The sequence below is a fragment of the Anoplopoma fimbria genome, chromosome 20 (genome assembly GCF_027596085.1).
Source record: "Anoplopoma fimbria isolate UVic2021 breed Golden Eagle Sablefish chromosome 20, Afim_UVic_2022, whole genome shotgun sequence".
Taxonomy (NCBI): Eukaryota; Metazoa; Chordata; class Actinopteri; order Perciformes; family Anoplopomatidae; genus Anoplopoma; species Anoplopoma fimbria.
The window spans coordinates 11,627,050-11,647,266 of NC_072468.1; the positions used below are offsets into that span (position 1 = coordinate 11,627,050).

General features: G+C 45.3%; 1 protein-coding gene across 1 annotated transcript in view; it reads right to left on the minus strand.

The window, feature by feature from the left end:
* Nucleotides 1-20,217, minus strand: part of LOC129110086 (intermembrane lipid transfer protein VPS13B-like) — a 328,960-nt gene that overhangs the window by 83,997 nt on the left and 224,746 nt on the right. The window contains 3 exon segments of the mRNA XM_054622236.1: nt 4,245-4,382; nt 4,644-5,058; nt 5,766-6,107. Of these exon segments, the coding sequence (XP_054478211.1) occupies nt 4,245-4,382; nt 4,644-5,058; nt 5,766-6,107 (895 nt within the window).

The following is a 20,217-nucleotide window of genomic DNA, read 5'->3' on the forward strand; positions in this document are numbered from 1 at the left end:
CCATATATATGATACTGGCTGCTTTTAGCTCAGGAGTGAAGTTCCTGTGCAAGAAGCAAAGCATCAAGCCTAGAGGTTAAGAGGTGGTGTCGGTGCTCACATACCTTTTAAAGAACAGGACTTAATGTGAACAGGCTGGGGGGAATCATAGGCCGGCCCTTCTCAGGTGTCAGCCTCTATTAGCGCTGGAGAAAGTGGGAGATCAAGGTCTGACAGAGGCACACACACACACGGATCAAATATGCTTATTGCCCAGGCTGTCGTGCCTCTTTTCTTTTTTTGACGAGGTCATGCATGACGCCGTCCCCGCTTTGAACCTGGCGTTGGGTATGTGCGTGTGCACAACTTGCCACGAACATTGTTTTCATTCCCACCCCACCTTTGATTTCTGGAGCTGACTTCTACGCTTGACTCTCGACAGAAGAAAGCCTGCGTCTGACACAGGTGGCAATGTGTCCAATTACAAAGGGTCCACATGTGAAGGGTATGTGTGTACGTCTGTGTTTTTAAAGGTAAATCTTTCATTTTTTTTGGAGAGGGTATCTGTAGAATTCCACTGTCACAAAAAAAAGCCTCATACCGAGTAAGGCCAGTGACACGCGCCTCAGAGAGCATCTGACTCGAATTAGAGTGGTTCTGGACGGTTCGGAGGGGCACAGGCTTGTATACAGTAACTGACAACATTTCTGTGAGCCCATGGCTTGACGGGAACCAGGGACGCAGGAGAGTAATGGTTCCAATTTGTTCTAGCTAATCTATCACCTGTTGCTTCTCCCCTCTCCAAGTGGTAGCAGTTACATCTCTGGACTCGCTCACTGACCCTCTCAAAGACTGGAGCCGAGTGGGGAAGATGAGAGAGGGAGAGGAGGGAAAGTCTGTGTGTGTGTGTGTGTGTGTGTGTGTGTGTGTGTGTGTGTGTGTGTGTGTGTGTGTGTGTGTGTGTCTGTGAGTGTGTTGGCTGGTCAATCACTGAGCCAAAGATGCTCTGTAACAACGATGAAGCTCTGCCAACGGTCTGAAATAGTATACACTTCCTGTCTCCAGAGGTCATGGGGTGTTTGGCTCTCATTACATCTCTTCATATATTTTTGTCAACATTAGGGAATTTACACAACTAATAGCTTTTAGCATTTTTCATTACAAAAATGTGTTAGCTAGGGTGTTCGCTTACGGTAGTTGTCAGATCTAGCGCGAGTGTGATGCTGAGACAGCCAAAGGCCTCTAAACAAAGGAAAACTTCCTCCAGATTTTTGTTTATAATGTATTTATATTTTCTTTTGCTAACATCAGATATTTACACACTTAATAGCCATATATAGCGTCACCAAAATTAGTGAGCTAGGGCATTTGCTAACGTCATTTACCAGATCTTGCGAGAGTGTGTTTCTGAGACAGAGAACGGACTTGAAACAAAATACAATTTTCTCCTGAATTGTGTCTACACTTATATTTTCTTTTGCTTACACTAGATATTTACACAGCTAACAGCCATATTTCGTGCCACAAACATTTGTTAGCTAGGGCGTTCGCTAACATATTTGCCAGGTGTGCAAGAGTGTGTTGCTGAGAGACAGAAAGGTCCTGAGCAAATAAAAAAAAATCCTGATTTGTGTGTTTTGTATCAGAATGTTCTGCAGATATGTGGCTTGTGAAATATGGTTCTTGTATTTACTTAGGTGACTAGGGGGCGAAGGAATCGGTCATAATCAGTGTTCACGTTCAATACTCCCATTGGAGTTATTAGACTTAGGGCCTGCCGCTGGGCATTGGTCAAACCAACGTTACACAGATGCAGGAAGCTGAGTCTCAGTTGGCCGCCCCCTCCTTATGAATCATCTCTAAATGAACCCTGCTCATCTTGGAAAAAAACCCCAAAACTCAGCCTTTAGTCATGTATGTGTTTGCTGGTCAAGCCTTGAACCCTCCCGGTTTACAAATGTGGCTTCCTGTGTGTATCTGCATTAGCAGTGTTTATACACTTGTGTGTGTGTGTGTGTGTGTGTGTGTGTGTGTGTGTGTGTGTGTGTGTGTGTGTGTGTGTGTGTGTGTGTGTGTGTGTGTGTGTGTGTGTGTGTGTGTGTGTGTGTGTGTGTTGAGCTGCTGCTGAGTGAGGGTCAGCTGAAACACCATCCAGCTTACAGTACACATGTTACAAGTGTTTCCTACTCGGCATCCTTGGGAGGGCATGCTTTGATTGGTCTCGGCGAATAAATGCTGCTGAAATTGCGAGCACATTGCCGTAAACACGCAGCGAGACGTGGCCTCGCAGCGGTCTGCTCTCCGTTTTCGCCTCGTTGGAACAAATCAAATGTGAAGCGCCGTCGAATCAATGCGGGGCCGCCAGACATGATACATATCGCATCACGCAACACACAGCAACGGACACTTATAAAGACTTACAGGTGCAAGTGTACCTTATAAAACCTATAAAAACACCAGGCGACTGATACATTTCTTCCTGATCTTGTCTTCATTGATCCTCCCTGCATCCTTCCTTTGTACCCCTTCTTTGTTTCATATTCAAATATGGTGAATCCAAAAAACAAACTTAACTGATGCATCAAAACTTTTACTAGAACTAAAATGCTGATGCTTCAGTTCAGGTTCAAACAACAGGAACGACTGTACTCCACACAAAAGCCAGCATCCGTTCACTGGTTCACTAACTTCTTCCTTTGCTCCCCCATCCCTGGAGAGGATAATTATCTCAACCAGAGAGTCATCTAACTAAACAACAAAATGTGTGTTTGTGTGTGTGTGTGTGTGTGCCTGTGAAGGGGGGAACCGGTAGCATGTGTGGTCAATTCCAGATATTTCCAGCACAGCCTGACCTGGGGCAACCTCACACTGAGCCTGGATCCTGTCTGAGTCATGTGAGAGCGCCGTTGTTTATGTGCGCGCGCATGCAGAGGGCAGAATGAATGTGAGCGATTGTGATTGAAAGTTATCCTTCTGAGGCGAGGGCGGAAACACCTGACTGTAATCGCGCACACGTCAACATCTGCGTTTCAACTAAAACACCGGAGTCAAACGTAACCACGATGTAATGTAATCGAGATACGACAGGCTGTGACCCTGTTCGCTGAAACATCCTGTTAATAAAATCACATTAAGCTGTAGAATGTAATGCAATTTCTGATAGATAAATACACAAATGGAAGCTGAATCTATTTAAATATTTATTTAACCTTTGGAAAGAATACTGCATCTGCTGCTGTTCTTCCTTCTTGCTCCTCTCCACAGGGAGATCAGAGGTCAGCGCAGTACATGCTCCCTATGTTGAGGGACGGTTTCTCTTTACTCGCTACATCAACCTGCCTCTCCTCCCGCGGCAGACAGGAATCATATTTACTGTACAAGCTCAAATACACTACTGATGCAATTCATGCCTCGTGGAAAAGGTCGTGCAAGTTGTAATTCCACTGCAGGCGCCATCTGGATTGAGCGGAGGGATAGTTAGATGTCGGAGGTGGTGGTGTTTGCACAGAAGGCGCGCATTGTGTTGTGTGATTCCAGGTGGACGGAGAAGCTGGGGGCCAACAGCAGGAAGGGATCGGGGGTTTGGCGCTTCCCTCCGTGAGCCATCATCAATTAAACCTACGGTTTAGTCCTGAGCTCCCTTTTTTGTGTGTACCTGTACAGTATGTGCTCTTTATTGTATGCATGTGGAGGGAAGACGGCCTATATGTCAAGAGTGTGTGTCTGTACTATCTGCAGCATCTGGCCCGCTGGGCTCGGGGAGCTGAACTCTGGAGGATGTCCTGCGCCTACACCAGTCTCCGCGAAAAAAGCTTGCAGGGATAACAAGGTTGCACACATTGGAAAGCCCACTCACACTTTGATTCACTGCTACAGCATTTGTGTAGGATGGTCAGCCGCACCCTTGGGTCAACAACCTTAGCTTAAAGCTGCTCATATGGATATCATATCGGTCTAAAAATAGGAAACCAAACCCTGCGAAAGGCAAGTCCAGGGGACGTTACACAGTAGGGTGTGTTGTACTAGTGATATCAGTAACACATGGCAGCAAACATTTAGACTGCTCATCATGTGCCCACACAGCTACTATGATCAGTGTGTATGTGTGTGCCCATCTAGCGTCTTCACGGCGGCAATGATTTCCCCCTTAAAACGGGATCAAATGTGAAACGGATGCCTCAAAAATAGTAAAGGAGTGTGTGAGCATGAGCGCACCGGAGCGGCATGCTTTGAACAATGTGTTTCTGAGTGTGCTCGATCCCCACCAGGTCCATTGAGGAAATCTTTGATCTGGAGGCAGAGCAGAGGGGGAGGGATGCCCGTTTTACTGTCAGACTCTCCTGCTACCGTCTGCAGCCAAAACACGTTGTAGTCCAGAGACTCTGGCAGAGTCTTTCCTGGGTCTGGATAAAGGATGAGGAGATTGAGAAAGAAAAAAGGTAGAAAACAGGTCAGATAAGAGATGGTGTCAACATGTTTTATATTAAAATATGTCATATTTGCTTGTCATATTGTCTTCCTTTGAGAGTATAAAGGGTTGGCCGCAGAAGAAGCATTCCTTGTACTTTAAATAGGGTATATATCTATATCAAATGATCTAAATCCCACCCTTTACTCTAACCAGATCCCTTTTGTACCATCATCCCCCTCCTGGTCTCTCTTACCTAGGCACTTGTAGTCAGAGGCCACTCCTCTCAAGGCCACGTCGAACACAGAAAGCTCCATCCTCTGCTTGCGGTGGTGGCAGCTTAGCAGAGCTGAGGGTTGCATCACCTGGATGTAGAGGAGGGGTTCAAGGACCTGGTCCCCGGCCCCTCTCCTCCCCGGCTGCCTCACTATGGTCACGCCCAGCGCTTGGCGGGCTGAGGAGCGGCTGGGAGTAGGCAGTCCGCCCAGGGACAGCAGGCCTCCCTTCAGCAGCGGGGAGGCCGGCCTGGAGTTGTTGCTGTTGAGGATGTCCTCGGCGGTTAGGCATGCGAGGGAACCCTGGGCGGCTGTAGCTGGGTCTGGAGCGGGGGAGGCCGGGGCCAGAGGGGACTCTGGCGGGACCTCGAGTTGGTTGAGGGCACTCTTCCCCACCTAAAGTAGATGCAGAGAGATCGTTTAGGATTGTGTCAAACCTCACTCTCCACAGAACCAATCGCAATTGTTTTTGAGGCATTGATTAAATGAGATGCTGGGAACATTACTAATGTTTTGGTCCACCAGCGTCAGTTTACACAGATCTTATCCATACAAATCCATAGAACTGGCTGTTCACAATAACACGTTGTGCCAAAGAAAATGGCCACTCAGTGTAGACGTGAGCAAATAGACTTATTACCAAGAGTGAAAACCTGAGAGCTCTAAATGCCCATGACAAGTGTGTGTTTGTGGGACAGTGTTGAGCTGGTGCCCAGAAGTCTTTCACTTACATATCAGCCTAGATCACATTACTGCTGACCGCTTAATGCACATTATACATACATATTTAAAGACTTTAGTCAGCTAGATGGGCAGTGACAGATTGAATGGACTAACAGTACTGCAAAGTATAAAACACGTCATTATGTTGGATTAAATTCAGTTCTATGAATGCGGATTGCATCAAATTCCTGTCATAAACTGCATAAGTAATTTCAAATTGCAAAGTTGATTTGAAACTGTTCAATATGATTCCTTTGTACTTCTAAACCACTGCCATCCTCACATATATGACACATATTGCTATTGTGTAAAAATATGCACACATGGAAAACTGGAAGCGACACACAAGAGAGCCTCCATGTCACAGGCCTGTGGTCTACCTTGTCCTCGGGCTCCTTCTTCTCCGGTGTGCTGGGGGCATCCGACGACGAGGGCAGGGCCTTCGGGGCACTGGAGCAGGCGTAGGTCATGACGGACAACCTGCTGGCCGTGAGGAAGACGTCGAAAGGGATGAAGCTGAGGTTCTTGGTGATGGTGGACTTGCGGGAGGGCCGGGCGATGCAGTGGTGGCTGGCCCCGCTCTGCTGCTCTATCTGGACGATGCGGATGCGGGCGCTGTCGCTGCCGAAGCCGCTGTCCTGCCCGGTCCCGCTGTGGCGCGAGGAAGAGTCGGCACCTGCCGCAGGGTCGCGAGTGCCGCGCTTTTGCTCATATCGACGCACCTGTGCACAGAGACAGAGAGAGGGGTATGGTAGTGTTCACACTCTGATCAGCCTCTACTGGAGATGGCTGGGGGCCCACTGTGAACAACCTTTATAGGCAGAGATGAGTTCAGTATTCTAAGTGCCGGCCAATGCTGTATGCACACATACTGCTGCTATGTTTTGATATTACTACATATAGTTAAATAGACAAAACGTGATGTAAGGTGCACACACAAACAGCAGTTATTAAATTATATCAGTAAAAGCCATCATTCAAAAGGTAGTAACTCAAAAAATACCAACAATATCTTTTCCAAATACATGTATTTAGGAGACATAGGGAAGACTCTAAACATGTGGAAAAGCTTGATAAATGTGATGAAGATGAGAATTAAATTAAGTAAAACAAAGTGCATTATCTCAAAACCAAACCAAGATGCTGAGCTAGAATCACAGCATCAAATAAAAATAGATGAGAGCCTATTTTTTTGTTTCTTGTTTGGATCCTGACTTTACAAGAGGACGCAAACCAAATAACTGGCTTGATTAAAACCATGGACAGATTGACCAAAGAAGGGGATAATCGTATAGCCACAGAGACATTAAAGGAATGCTCTTGGGGTTTTTCTGCGCTCTTAAAATCATTTTGCACTCCTTGCAAATGTTGGAAATGTCTTTTAAAAAAAGGGCCTCAGCCCAGGCAAATCCAACCGTTCCATGCAGCGACTGTGGCATTGTGTCTAAAGGGGCCGGGACTTTATGCTCGGCTCCGACTGACGGATGTCGGGAGAGTTCCAGCCGCCGAGGCAATAAAAAGCTTTCAGTGACAGAAGATATAAATCAACTTTGAGTAGGTTGCAGGGTTTAGAGCGACAATGAAAACAGGCATCTTTACTCTGCTACCAAAGCATGCCATCTTTGGGACAATAAAGAAGCCACCACTGGCTCCCAAGGGACGGGAACGAGACAAACATAAAAACTACCTACCGTATAATAAATTATTGGACATGTTTACATAGAACTAACTGAAAAAAAAGAATCAAATAAACAGAAGCCTTTACAAAAATGGGCATGGGATATATTTTTGTAGATGCTGAAAAAAAACCCACTTCCCACAAGAAAGAACTCCCTTTAACGAAAGTAAACATGGGGAAAAAGTGAAGGCAAAGAGGGCAAACATGTAAGATCCTTTCAGTTTATTCAACTGTGTCATATCAGTGAGACCCTCCTCTTATTGCTGCAGATTTGTCAGGTGCATCCTGAAGAACTCCTATTAATCATCATCATTTCCATTAACATGTCCATTATTGAGGCCTTTCCCCCATGTTTCCCATCCATGTTAACTGCTACAACGTCAGTTTCTATTAGCTACTGCTGACTTTTGAAACACGACTGTGATAAATTGAAAATAGAAAAAGAGAGCTTTCTGAAAGACCCAAGGTATGTCCCCTCCTATCCCTCCGACCTGCACATGGTTGCTATTACAGCATGGACTCTCACCCCCCCTTCTCTCTCTCTCTACATTGCTCCCTCCCACCCGCACCATGAGAATTTTAAATGTATATTATTGCTGTGGCCAAGATAGTGTTTCAAGACCTCCAGGCAAATACTAAACCCACTGGCAGCACATTAGACAGAATACTTGACTTATTAGATATTTCCTATTCTAAACAGTGTCATCAAAGGCTAAGAACAAGAGCCATATAAAACGCTGCGGCATGCCCGCCCTCCTGTTCTGTTCTGTTGGTCCATGGCTCATGTGTGGGGCTGCTATAGGATCGGCCCCCGCCAGATCTCTCTCTCTCTTTACTCCTGTCCTAATGAGGACAGGATGTGTGCACTTCTTTTCTGCCGAAATGGAAGATTTTCCAAGCGATGGGGAGGAGAGAGGAGGCACAGGGCCCAGGACTTGTATCCATGTGTGTCGTGTTAAGCGGAGGTAAGGAGGTATATTTGCAAAAGGTATTCAGCTAAAAAAGGCAAAAATATCCACACAGAGGAGCACATCCGCGTCGGAGGGGACAAATAAGCTGCACGGCAGCTGGGGAGAGATAGCAAGGGTCCAGGAAGAGATGCCAGATACTCTTTTTTTTTTTTTTAACGCTCCTCCGTCTCTCTTCCCAAGCTCAGGCCGTACACATGCATTTACAATTACAGCAAATACTCCGTCTTCTCTTTAACCACCACTACTAAGAGAGTGCCCCCTAAGCAAATTCTTGGTCTATATTTAGATGTGCTTACAAGTGGAATAACGGATAATGGGGAACACAACTGGGGGTGGTGTAGAGGAAAAGAAACGATGAGAATACAGCATACCACAGCACACAGTTGTTCCTTTAGTTTGAATCAATGGATGCAATCACAAACATGTCCGCGTAAACACACATGAAGACGGTTGCTTTCCCAGGGTTTGATCTCAGCTGCACTACAAAAACTGGATTACTTCCTGGAGCTCAGTTTAAAAAAGAGAGCAGGTACACACAGCAAACATACACCAACGGCTCTGTAGTCTATACACTTTAACCTTTCGCCAATTGTTTCATTGACAGGGGGCAATAAATTCAGAATACAAACGTGTACTGTAGCTGTGGGGCCCGGTCCCAGCTGAAATCCCCCTTTTCCAACCATTACTTTCTATTATATTATTATATAATGGCTGCACTGAAGCACTGTTTCCAGATCCCACTGCAATCTCTCTCTGAACTTCGTGATCATGCGTCTACACACACACACATAGCCAATCATGAGGTCATCCCCTCAAGAGTCTCGAGGCAGAACATTCTGGAAACAATGGAGGATAATCCCAAACGTGTGAAAGCGCCAGTCTCCAAAGTGCCAATCATACGGGAGTGCATTCGTACCGACCTCTGACCCTGTGTTTCTGTCAGTGTAACTCGAAGCAGCTCGGCCAATGGAGGGTTAATGTGCAGAAGCAAATGTCACATCTACCACATGCCACCCGTTTACGGAGTTGGCCCGCCGGTCGCAATACGACGACATCACTTTTTACATGTGAAATACCACAAACGCAGCTGATCGTCTCCAGATGAATGAAGAGTGGGCTACAATTCATGGTTCAGAGATCAGGGAACATGAAAATGTGGATGTTTTAATATTGTATAGAAGTCTGTGGCAGTTGATAGGAAAGAATGTAATGAGTTAAGTCAAAGTAACAAAGGTGACCATTATTCCTTTCAAGAGGGTCCATTTAACAGCCACATATCCTCAATGAGGTCAGGATTATAAAATAAAAGCTTCATGAAAAGCACCCAAATGGAGAGCAAAAAAAAAGCACAGAAAATATATGTTCGCAATATTTTAAGGTTGGCTTAAAAGATAAATTAAAGAACTGCATAAAAATAAGGACAGTATTCCACTAAAAACACATGAGAGGATTATGACAACAGTGCATGGATACTGAATGGCGACACGTCTGCTGGTGACATAATCAAAGCGCTGGTGAGTGGAAAGGTTGGTGCAGTGACATCATTAGGAAGTGACAACAGTGCTAATTGTGGCAGAAGGTCAAGCCAGCACGGTGTAAAAGGAACTTAAGTGTTTAGTGAAACAGATCAGTGACTTGAACGTGGGTTGTCACAGAGAGCCAGAAACAAATTACAGGCACATTTCTTAACTATATCATGTTTTCTCCCGCAGCACCCCCAAAAATGACTTCACATGTATTGTGTTTCCATTTCTGGTTACCCCCACTCCTCCACACACTCAGGTTTTTCAACCATGGCAATACATGCGCCTGTTTATTAACTCCAGCAGATATGACAGTTACTGTGTGGAGAAAACAAGTCCCAATTAGCAGCATGTTTCACCCTAAATGAAACCAGTGGCGGGGCGGTTTCAGTGATCATAGTAGTCAGGTGAGGTCAGCTTAGGAGCTGAGCTGCTTATTATTCATTTCACGTTGAAAAATGTAATAATGTTTATCACAGTTTCCACCCCATGTTCTCTTGTAGCTCAACAGTAGAATTCTCCATGGAAGTACTAAATTTCCCTGACAGGTACATTCAGTTGAGCTACTAGATTGCAGGAGGCCTGCATGGAAATTAACTTCTGTATCTTGACTCCATCAGAGTTTACAGGTTGGGCCCCTGCTGCGCTACCCGCTATTGTTTACCAGGGCCATAAAGCCGAAAAGCAGGCCTCTGAGCTTTTGTGCTGATTGAGGAAAACCTCAATGCGGCAATACCTCATCTTAAGCCAAAATAATAACAATAATGCTTAACCAAATGCCATAAAGGCCGCAATTCATTCTCTCATTTACTTGAGGGAAACAGAGGGGGGAAGACATTTATAATATGAAGTCACTGCTCTTTGTGCGTCGTAACGGCGGCCACAAAGCGAAAATAGAAAAAAAAGGGCATCAAAGGCAGTCATTTAATACATTCAACTTTGTTCCAATAACAAAGGCAACCTGCTATGCACTTCCACTGAACCACAACAAAGAGGCAGCGGAAGGTCGCGACCCCGGAGCTCGCAAATGGATGCCGACTGCTTCGGAGCGACTGTCGACTGTATTCTAAACACAGTGGGGCCGTTTTTTAACAAGCTCCCTCCACCCGGTAATGCTGGTGGGTGGGTTTGATTCTCCAGGGTTTAACAGCACGAGAGACAACATCCTTTCCCTTATCTCCGTAGACCCTCAATCTGTGCTTTGGAGAAATTAAAGAGTATTTTGCTAACTTTGCCAGACACTCTTTTCTTCCCTTGATGCTTCGTGACATACAGTACAGGGGGGGAAGCAAACATCCGTGTGACAGTAATAATTCATGCGTGTTGACATTCCTAAAGCTCTGGGTCAGCTGGAACCCTATCCATCCGGAGAGACCTTTTGGAGGAGAAGTGAGGAGAGGCGAGGGCTGAGTATGACATGGCTGGTCCAGATAGAGGAACGCCTGAGAAACACCTAACTGAACAAAAAGAACTACGCAAAAGAAAGATGGACAGACAAGGAAACGTGAACACAGAGATGTTTCCAGCTGATTTTACGGCTTGGAAAAGCCACAGCTCAGAAACAAAAGATGCAAACTGATAAAAAAAAAGAAAAGAAAAGGCTTGAGAATGAAAAGATAAAAATTGCAAAAAGGGTGCGTTAATGCGGTCCATCTGGTGGGACTGCAGTTCGCTACTCCCCAGAAAACCTGGCTCCGGCAGATGTGGAGACCAAAAGCCTCTGTTTTATAATTGATTGAACTACAAAAACCCTACAAATGACGTTTGTTTGCTTACAAACAAGGCGGACTGCCGTTGCTTAGTAGAGCGGAGCTGGATCCAGAGCTCTGACACTCAGCAGGCCGCAGCGTTGCGCTCAACACGTTGGGTTTCGAGAACCAAGGCCTTCCCAGTGCTCGCCAAACCCACCACTCATTCAGTGGGGAATGATTTAAAAGGTCTGACAGGAGACATATTGCTTCTGTCACCCTCCACAGATCCACCAATCTAAACGTAAAAACCCTGATTGGTATCCGCCTATCGAATCCAATGCTGGGGTTAGGGGTGACTGCGAGGACACGCTGAAATAGCCACGTATCGCTACGATAACACTGGCTGTTTGCATAAGCACAACGCGATGTGGTTTATTAGTCAGCGAGCAAACGATGCCAGAAGACCATTTCTAGATTAACACCACGAGTGTGTTAGTGAAAACAAACAAAGGGGGGAAAATGGCTCCACCATCATGATGTCAGTGTTCAGAAATGATACACAGACTCTCTCTGCTCATCCCACATAATCTCTTGGCTGGAAACGGATGCTTACCGCGCAGACTTTATCGCCAAATGTGTCCATCACCTACGATAAACAAGATATCAACCGTATGGTAAACAAAATGGGGACAGCGGAGACGTTGATGTTCTATGATAGAGTTATCACAGGGGCTAAAGCTCAACGGAGAGCTTCTTGGCAGGAAGAATGTGGCTGATAAATGAGATGACTGGCCCCTCTACATGTAATACAAAAACATCTAGATTATAACTCCTTGTCTTACATCCCCGGACAACTGCAACCAGACTGCTAACATTTTATTTGGTGACTGATTAAAGTACGATGAAGGCCAGATGTGGGGAAAGGTGGGATTAGGAGACACGCAGCAACAAGAGTGAAAGTGAGGCACCCTGGGGTCCGTCTTAATTGCTGTGATCCTGGCCTCTATAGCAGCAGCAGAGTCTTCATCAGACTTTCTTTCTTTCTTTCTTTCTTTCTTTCTTTCCATGGGAACGGAGTAGAGAACAACTGGCTCTCATTAGCTGTCACCGTCCCTATTTGTTTTTGAGATTTGTGCGGGGGTAATTTTCTAATCTAATATCCAGGCTCTGGTTTTTACACATGCCAGGAGTCCCTGAGTGAGGTGGGCTCGATGGTGACGGTGGCGTCTGAGAGTTGTTGGCCGTGGAGTGTCTGTCTGTGGGTTAGCTACTGTGAGAAATGCTGCAGGGAAGCTTGTTAGAGAATGTGTAGGCTTTGTAGGGTCTTTTGTATTCGCAGTTCGACTGTAAATGTCTACACCGCGGAGTCAACCGAGCAGCAGGCCTGTACCAAACGACAAAAAGAAAGCTCTGGACATAAGAAGTGCACCCGTCCCCTCCATTGTACCCGCAATTTGAATTGCTTTTCTCAGGAATGCGCTTTAGACCACAACGAGCCGCCAAAAATGTCTACAAGAAATCCAAACCCCTTTGCATAAGATTAAATTCTAGGCAATTCCAATGTTTATACTGACTCTTAGTATTGTGTTATTTGTAATTATTTTTGATTGTGGTCAAAGACAACTCCCCACATTGTGGACAATAAACTGTCTAACTTAACTTACTATAAATTGTAGGGCTGTGTTTTTTCCAGAATCTGGCGATACAACACACATCCTGGTACAGGGGTTACGATTCATTTTATTGTCATACTGTAAGCAAGGCGATATATTGAGCTTTTCAAATCAAATTTTAGGAATAAAAGTTTTATGTATCAGAATAAGAAGCTGTATAAGGAAAACACCACCATTATGCATAAAATCTGAGTAAAAATCGTAGCGGTGCTCCCTTAAGCATTTCCTGTCTCGGTTTAGGTTTGTTACGTTGCATTTCAGGGCTTAAGGTAGATAACAACAATGCTAGTGATCTAGTGATAGGGGGGTTTCAACAGGACATAAAATGAACCACTGTCTGGCAAGAATATTTTCATACCAACTATTAAAACCGCAGAGGATCATCCATGTAGTTGGTTAACCAGGCCTCAACTGATCCACTATAGAAATCTGAATTTATGATCCGCATATTCTACTTAGTGTAGGCGTTACGCTGGATGCACTTCCTGATACATTGCTGTACATGTTTCGGTGGTGGGAGGAAACCTGAGCACCTTTAGGAAAACCTTGCGAACACTGGGAGAACATACACAGGAGGGCCCTGCCCAGATTGAATCCGGATCTTTAATTAATTAGTTGTTAAAGCACTGATTCAATACGATCCTTCTTTATACGTCACGGGTAAAGTGCAGTGTGGCAGTGCACTACGATTCACAGACACGCATGCAGTGAACACACACCCTCGGTACAGCAGAGCGATCATCAGGTTTCAGCCTGGCCCTCGAGATCACTCATCCAAGCTTTTCAACTTAACGTCATTAGCTTTGGCATTATGTTTTCAACAAACAAACAACAAAAGAGACTTCAGACTGCATTGTCCTCAGCGCGGGGCCTCGGTGGTTCGCGGAAAAAAGCAGACGTCTGAGGGACTTCAAAAAAAGCAGCCGAGATGCCTTTCATTAGATCATAAAGGGTTCTTCTGCAGAGCCTGCCTGGTGGCCACGGTCTGTGTTCTCTGCTTTGGTAAACGAGGTCAAGGGGGGAGACAGCGACGGAGGGGAACTCAGGTTCACAACGTGGACCTGAGGTGAGGCAAGGCATGAGGGGGTGAGAGGTGTAGGGGGTGAGACCCCCCCCCCACACACACACACACACACACTCACAGTTGAGAGAGGACACATTTGCAAGCACACACCAGCCTACACGCACATTCAGAAATGAGCGCAAAAAATATGAGTATAAGGTTGCATACGAATTCAAAAGAGCAGCGTGAAGACAGGAACGGTCCTGGACTCGCCGTCTATTTACAGAGCAGAAATTAGAAGAGGAGGATTGAAGTAATCTTCCTTTAATTTCTCTCTGGATCTGCTCCCAGGGCTGAGTGAGACAAAGGCTCTGATGTGCTGCACGTTAGGTTCTCAGAGGAGAATGACGCAAGACCCCCCACCCCCCACTCTGATGTCCCCTCATCTGGGTTAGCGTGGAGGGCCTCCATAATAGGGGGACAGAGAGGACAAGGCTGGAGGACACATCGGTGCAAAAAGAAAGCTGACTGCAAAAAAATCTGCAGATTCCAGGATGCATTGCCTGGACTGGACAAAGGGGTCAAGAAGACATGGCGGAAGGAGGAGGAATTCCAGGTGTTTGAGACCTGATCACGGAGCTGCACTGGTGGGATTCAGAAGTACAGTTGGACAAGAAAGGGAACACCTGTAGTACATTATAGTGCAAAACTAAGTCATCACCACTTTTTTCTCTGCTCTGGCTGGAGCACTGGCAAAATACTGCATCTCAAATGAACACATTATCAAGAATGGATTTGAGCTGGTGGACCGTTCCAAGTGATTCATCTTTGTCATGCACATCTGAACCATTGGAGAGGCTCCAAACCAGACAAACGGAAACAGGTGAGGGACGGAATCAAGCCCACCACTTGATTATCCAGAACATCTGAGTGATGTTTAACAGTTGGGTCTCCTATCGGTGCATATCTATCATTGATTATATATTTCATTTGAGTTATTGTGCCTCTATCGGGTTTCAGGGTCACGTCACATAAGCCTCAAGTACAAAAATATTCAGAGACAGCACTAGGAGGTATTCAGAGAAGAATGTTCCTTCAAATAAGTACTTCAGAAACAGATTGAAGTATGGAAATGTTTAGCCTGAGAAACAAGTAGCATACCATACACATCTCCTGTACATGTCCAATATGGATAACAGTTTAGGAAGAGGTTTAAAAAAAAATATATTGACTTTTTGAAACTAAACAATACTTAATACTGTGTATTAATTAACTAGTAAAGATCAAATTGGCGGTTATGCATGCTTTTTAAGATATTGCATGTGCCGTCCATGAAACAGGTGACAAGAACATGGTAACAGACAAATACAACAAATGTCTCAAAGATGGTGAAAGACATAAAGTAGGAAAGAAAATAATAATAATTAATTAATAAATTACATTTAGAAGAAATTCACAGTTAGGGTTGTTCAAATATTAACTAAGATCGTGTTTACTTTCTAAAAGACTGATTAAACGTTTGGTCAATTATAATGAAAAAACCTGTCACAATATTCCAGAGCATTCAAATTGCTTGATTTGCTCAACCATGAGCCAAAAGTCAGATTACAATAATAAAACTGAAAATGCAGCCAAAACTCACATTTAAGAAGCTGACACGGGCAATTCTTTTGACTTTTTGCTTAAAAACATTACATAAATACTGACTCGTATCTCATCATTGTTGTTCATAATTTTTTTTTTTTTACCCCTATGTGACCTGGATAATTTAGTAGCATAGACCCCCAAAAAAAGTCCTTGCAACCATGGAAAATCTTCCAAAAAACCTGGAACGATGTGTGAATTTTTAAGGGTTTAAATTTTGGGTAAACATTTATTTTAGTGAGAGCAGTCCAGCAGGAACTCAGAGGTTCTTCAGTCAGCCGCAGGAGTGCAGATACTGTAGGTTTGTATTAGTGAAATGCAAACATTTGCATCAACGTACAACATGTATGTATGCACACGCAAACCCACTGGCATGCTCCAGCACACACACACACACATTTCTATTACAACATCCAAGTCCCAGAGAGAGAACCCAATACTCTCCATCACCTGTTATTCTAGGTGGAATCTTGCTTGTACAGGTGTAGAGAAAAAAACCCCAACAGTTTCCTCTTTTCACCTCTCAGACAAAAAAAATCAGCTCTTTTTCACAGAACAAAGTCTACCACGGTGTGTGTTCATATGTGTCTGCACTAGTTGGCCTGGTGTGCCCTGCTTTTACTGGTCCCCTGGGTGAGTGACCCGGTTTCCCCCGCAGGCATTGAGGGAGGGAGAGAGAGAGAGAGAGAGAGAGAGGGGGCACTTCTGACTCCTCCTCACCTGAGTCGACACCCGATCCCTGGGTTCAGGGCGGGGGCCCCCACTGCCTCTCCTCAAAGGCGCCGTTTGTTTCCCCCTCTGCCCTAACAGAATTCCAACCTCCGTGATTTTTATCTGGAGTTTTCACGCCAATTTCGGCAAAACCGATTGAGGGGAGAGCAAATTCAGCTGCTACTGATCTCAAATAGATTAAGTTTCCGGGGGGGGGGATTTAAGAATAGCCATGCTTTGAGCAGAGGGGCGGCGTTTTGGGGTGCGGGAGGGGGGCGGGCTGAACAGCCAAGGTGAGTTGTTATGACTGGCTGTCAATTAGCAGTTGATTCACACAGGAGGGTCAGTGAGACACGGACAAAAACTAGAGTGGGGGGGAGAGAAAAAAAAAGATACGTTTTCATAACAAAAGAAGGGCAGCGAGATGAACGCTGGCTATGAAAATATGTGTGTTTAAGATAAGCTGAGACAACGACGCTGACTTTACAGATGTAAGACAGCCTGAATGGAAAAAGGAGACGGCCGTGCAGTGAGCCTTATTTATTATTACTCTCAGCAGCAACAGGGCGAAGGAAAACAGCGCTAAGCAGGATGGGAAGAGGTCAGGGTGAAAGGGATCCGGCCCTCAGAGAGGGTTAATAGCCAGGCGGCCTGGTTAAGAGCCGACCTCTGACGAATGTTCAGCTCCCACATTTACAGACAAACGCTTTCGGACCGAGCCAGGAATCCAAGCAAACACAGGATTCACTCTTTTTCTCACTGTGTCATATCTCATCTCTGCAGACTTCTCCCTTACTCCTCGTCCCCCCCCCTCTTGTGTTCTATCTGGACCATCCTCTCTGTCTCGCTGTTCCTTTTTCCACACCTTTATGAGAATTTTTGCTGAATTTCAACTGTTTCTGTTGGCCCGGTGGAGCACATTAAAAGCTCCTCAGACACCTCACTGTCCTGGAAAGATCGGAGGTCGAGATGGGAGAAACCTGGGTTCTCAGAGCTCAACGGCTACGAGACAATATGAAACACTCATCACGGAGAGGAGCGGCCTTGGAAATGGTTTCACTTTAAACATACACAGACGAGGATGCTGGCCCACAGGTCCCTCACTGAGCCAAGCTCGTCAACGACACCATAGCTTAGATAAGCCGTCGTTCAGCTAGTATCCTACGTGGACCAGAGCTGGGCTGTTATACAACAGGGAGAGAATAGGTCACCGAGCTCTCATTCTCCCACAGTGAAAGACTCTGGAGTGAGGACCGAGGTGCAGGACGGTCTCCATTGGTTTCATGGTTTCATCGTTCTTTTTACCTGCAAGCTAAAGGGTTAGTTCAGGGACATTTGAGGCGTCTTTTCTGACCATTTCTGTGTGTCTACATCCCAGTACGGCCTTTTATTCCAAAGACAAACTCAATATCAGCAAGTTCTGACTTTTTCATCGGCTTCTAAATAACAATATATTCAAAATAAATATTGAAACTTTAGAATAACATTATTGATAGTGTTTGAATCATTAATTATAATGATTGTATTATTTATAAATAGTAAATAAATAGTTAATTAAACTTTGATCAATAGTTATTTTACTGTTGACAAACAATGAAATGATAACTTATAATGTTTACTAATTATTATAATGTTAACTGAACAGTTTATTATTGCATAACATTAAATGTATATTATATTCAGCATTTCTTAATGTTTACAAAATGTATGTAATATCATAAAGTGTTACTAAATTTATGAAACATAAATAAAAACAACCTTACTTCGTTCCAATGCATGTAACTGTATTTGAGAGTGGCTGTGTGGATGATGTGCACACAAAAAGACACGCTTCAGTAAAACACTGCCACCGCCCCATAAATAACTTCAAACTGCCGTCCAAACACACTGAGAAACCAAACCAGCCCCCAACCAGAGCCCTCGCCCCCGCTGTGATTCACTCCTCACGGAGGTCGGCCTTGGCTGTCCATCTACCCACACTGTCTGCAGGGCTGCACCACTCCAGCTTTGGGTGAGAGTGTGTCCCTAACGCAGGCGTGTAATGGTCCAGTAATATCATAATCTACAGACTGTCACATTCCATCTGCCTCCAGAAGAGGAAACCTCTCCGCTGTCAGCCAGCTGAAGCTACTAAACTAACCAGCTCTGGAAGGACCGACAGGTTTCCAACCAGGAGCTGTGCCAGTCCCACGAGGGGAAAAAAAGAGATGAATGAGAGGAGACGAAGAGCACGGAAAAGAGGGGAAAACTGATGAAAAGGGGGAATGAAGGAGGAGTTGGAGGTTAAGGCGGAATGACAGAGTGGGTGGGAGATAAATATGCGTATCGCCTCATGATGCCAACTCGAGAAGGAAGGAAAAGCAAAGAGAGAAAAGGAGGGGGGTGAGGAAGAGTAGAGATAAGGCAGGTAATGGTTGATTGAGAGGTTTCCCCCCCATGTGTGTTTACTAAAAAACTCTAATTCAGAGGTTCCTGTGAGGCCTGATACCTCAGCCTTGAACATGGGTGCTGCCTTAGTGTGTGTGTGTCTGCACTGGCATCAGTGTGTGTGTATGTGTGTGTGTATGTGTGTGTGTGTATGTGTGCACGAGTGTTGGAGGAAGTCTAAAGCCCTGTTTCCCATGCGTGTAATCATCCCAGGATGAAGTGGAGGATGAATCCGAGCGGGACTTCCCCTGCACCAGAGGGTATTTTCCTCTCACACTGTGGTACAAGCACATGGCTGACCCGGGCTGCCTCTGCTCATGTGTGTGTTTGTGTGTGTGTGTGTGTGTGTGTGTGTGTGAGAGAGAGAGGGACAAACAAAGACGGGATGAGGGAAGCAATTAAAAAAAATCTCTATTCTGGCTTTTAACCAGTTTGGTGGGACATCACTAAAATACTTTGGGAGCTTGTCATTGCGGCAAATGTATGACAGTGACACCGACCATGAGAGGTTTCTCTATAAAATCTGCTCAAAGGAACGGATGGCATCGAGGTGGGCGAAGTGAAGGAACAAGAGGCTGTTGCCGGGAGGATGAAGATCTGAGAACTTCTCCACACAAAGTCACTGACTTTGCAGCGGAGTGGACGCACCGAAACGCAAACACACAAACAAGCTGCTCAGTCATGAAGCAGTACCACAGCGCTGGCTCACAAATAAGAGGCTGCAGGCGGGTTGCCATGGCGACAATGTGGGGACCATGTGTGTGCATGCGTGTGTGAGGGTGTTCACTTTTTCATGTTGATGGGTGACGGTGCCCGAGGACAGAGCGGCGAGATAAGTCTCGGAAGGCCGCTGTCTTCATTCATGGCTCCCTGACTGAGGGACCTCCTGCTGCTGAAAGCTGCCTGATCTCAGGCCAGCGTCGCTTCATCATATTTAACATCCAGTAAAAAGAGATGTGGTCAAACTGCAATGGGCCGAATGCTGCAATAAACATCCAAATAATGCAACTGAATTACAGAGCATCACATCTGCTAAGATATCATGTTGCTTTTGCATCTCAATCATGATTTAAGTGTTATTAAAACTCTGGACGAAGAGCTACAAAAACACAGAATGCACCGATTCTGAGGAGAAACACAATGTGGGTTAGCGTCTGTATGCATGGAGCAGTCATGATGAAAGTGTGTATGTGCGTAGACAGACTCACACACACACACACACACAGACACACACACACACACACACACACACACACACACACACACACACACACACACACACACACACAGACACACAGACACACACACATTGCCCACGTGCCTGGCTCGCCTCACCACTGCCAGGGAACCCAAAAAAAGCCCCTGCAAAACAAATTCATTAACCCAGACAATAAAACACAGCTGTGAGGGGCGATGGGAACTGTTTAAATTCAGCGCCTGGCATCGTGGAGAACAACCGTGTTCTCAAAATGTCTAAGAGAGAGAATAAAAAAAAGAAGAAGAAAGAATAA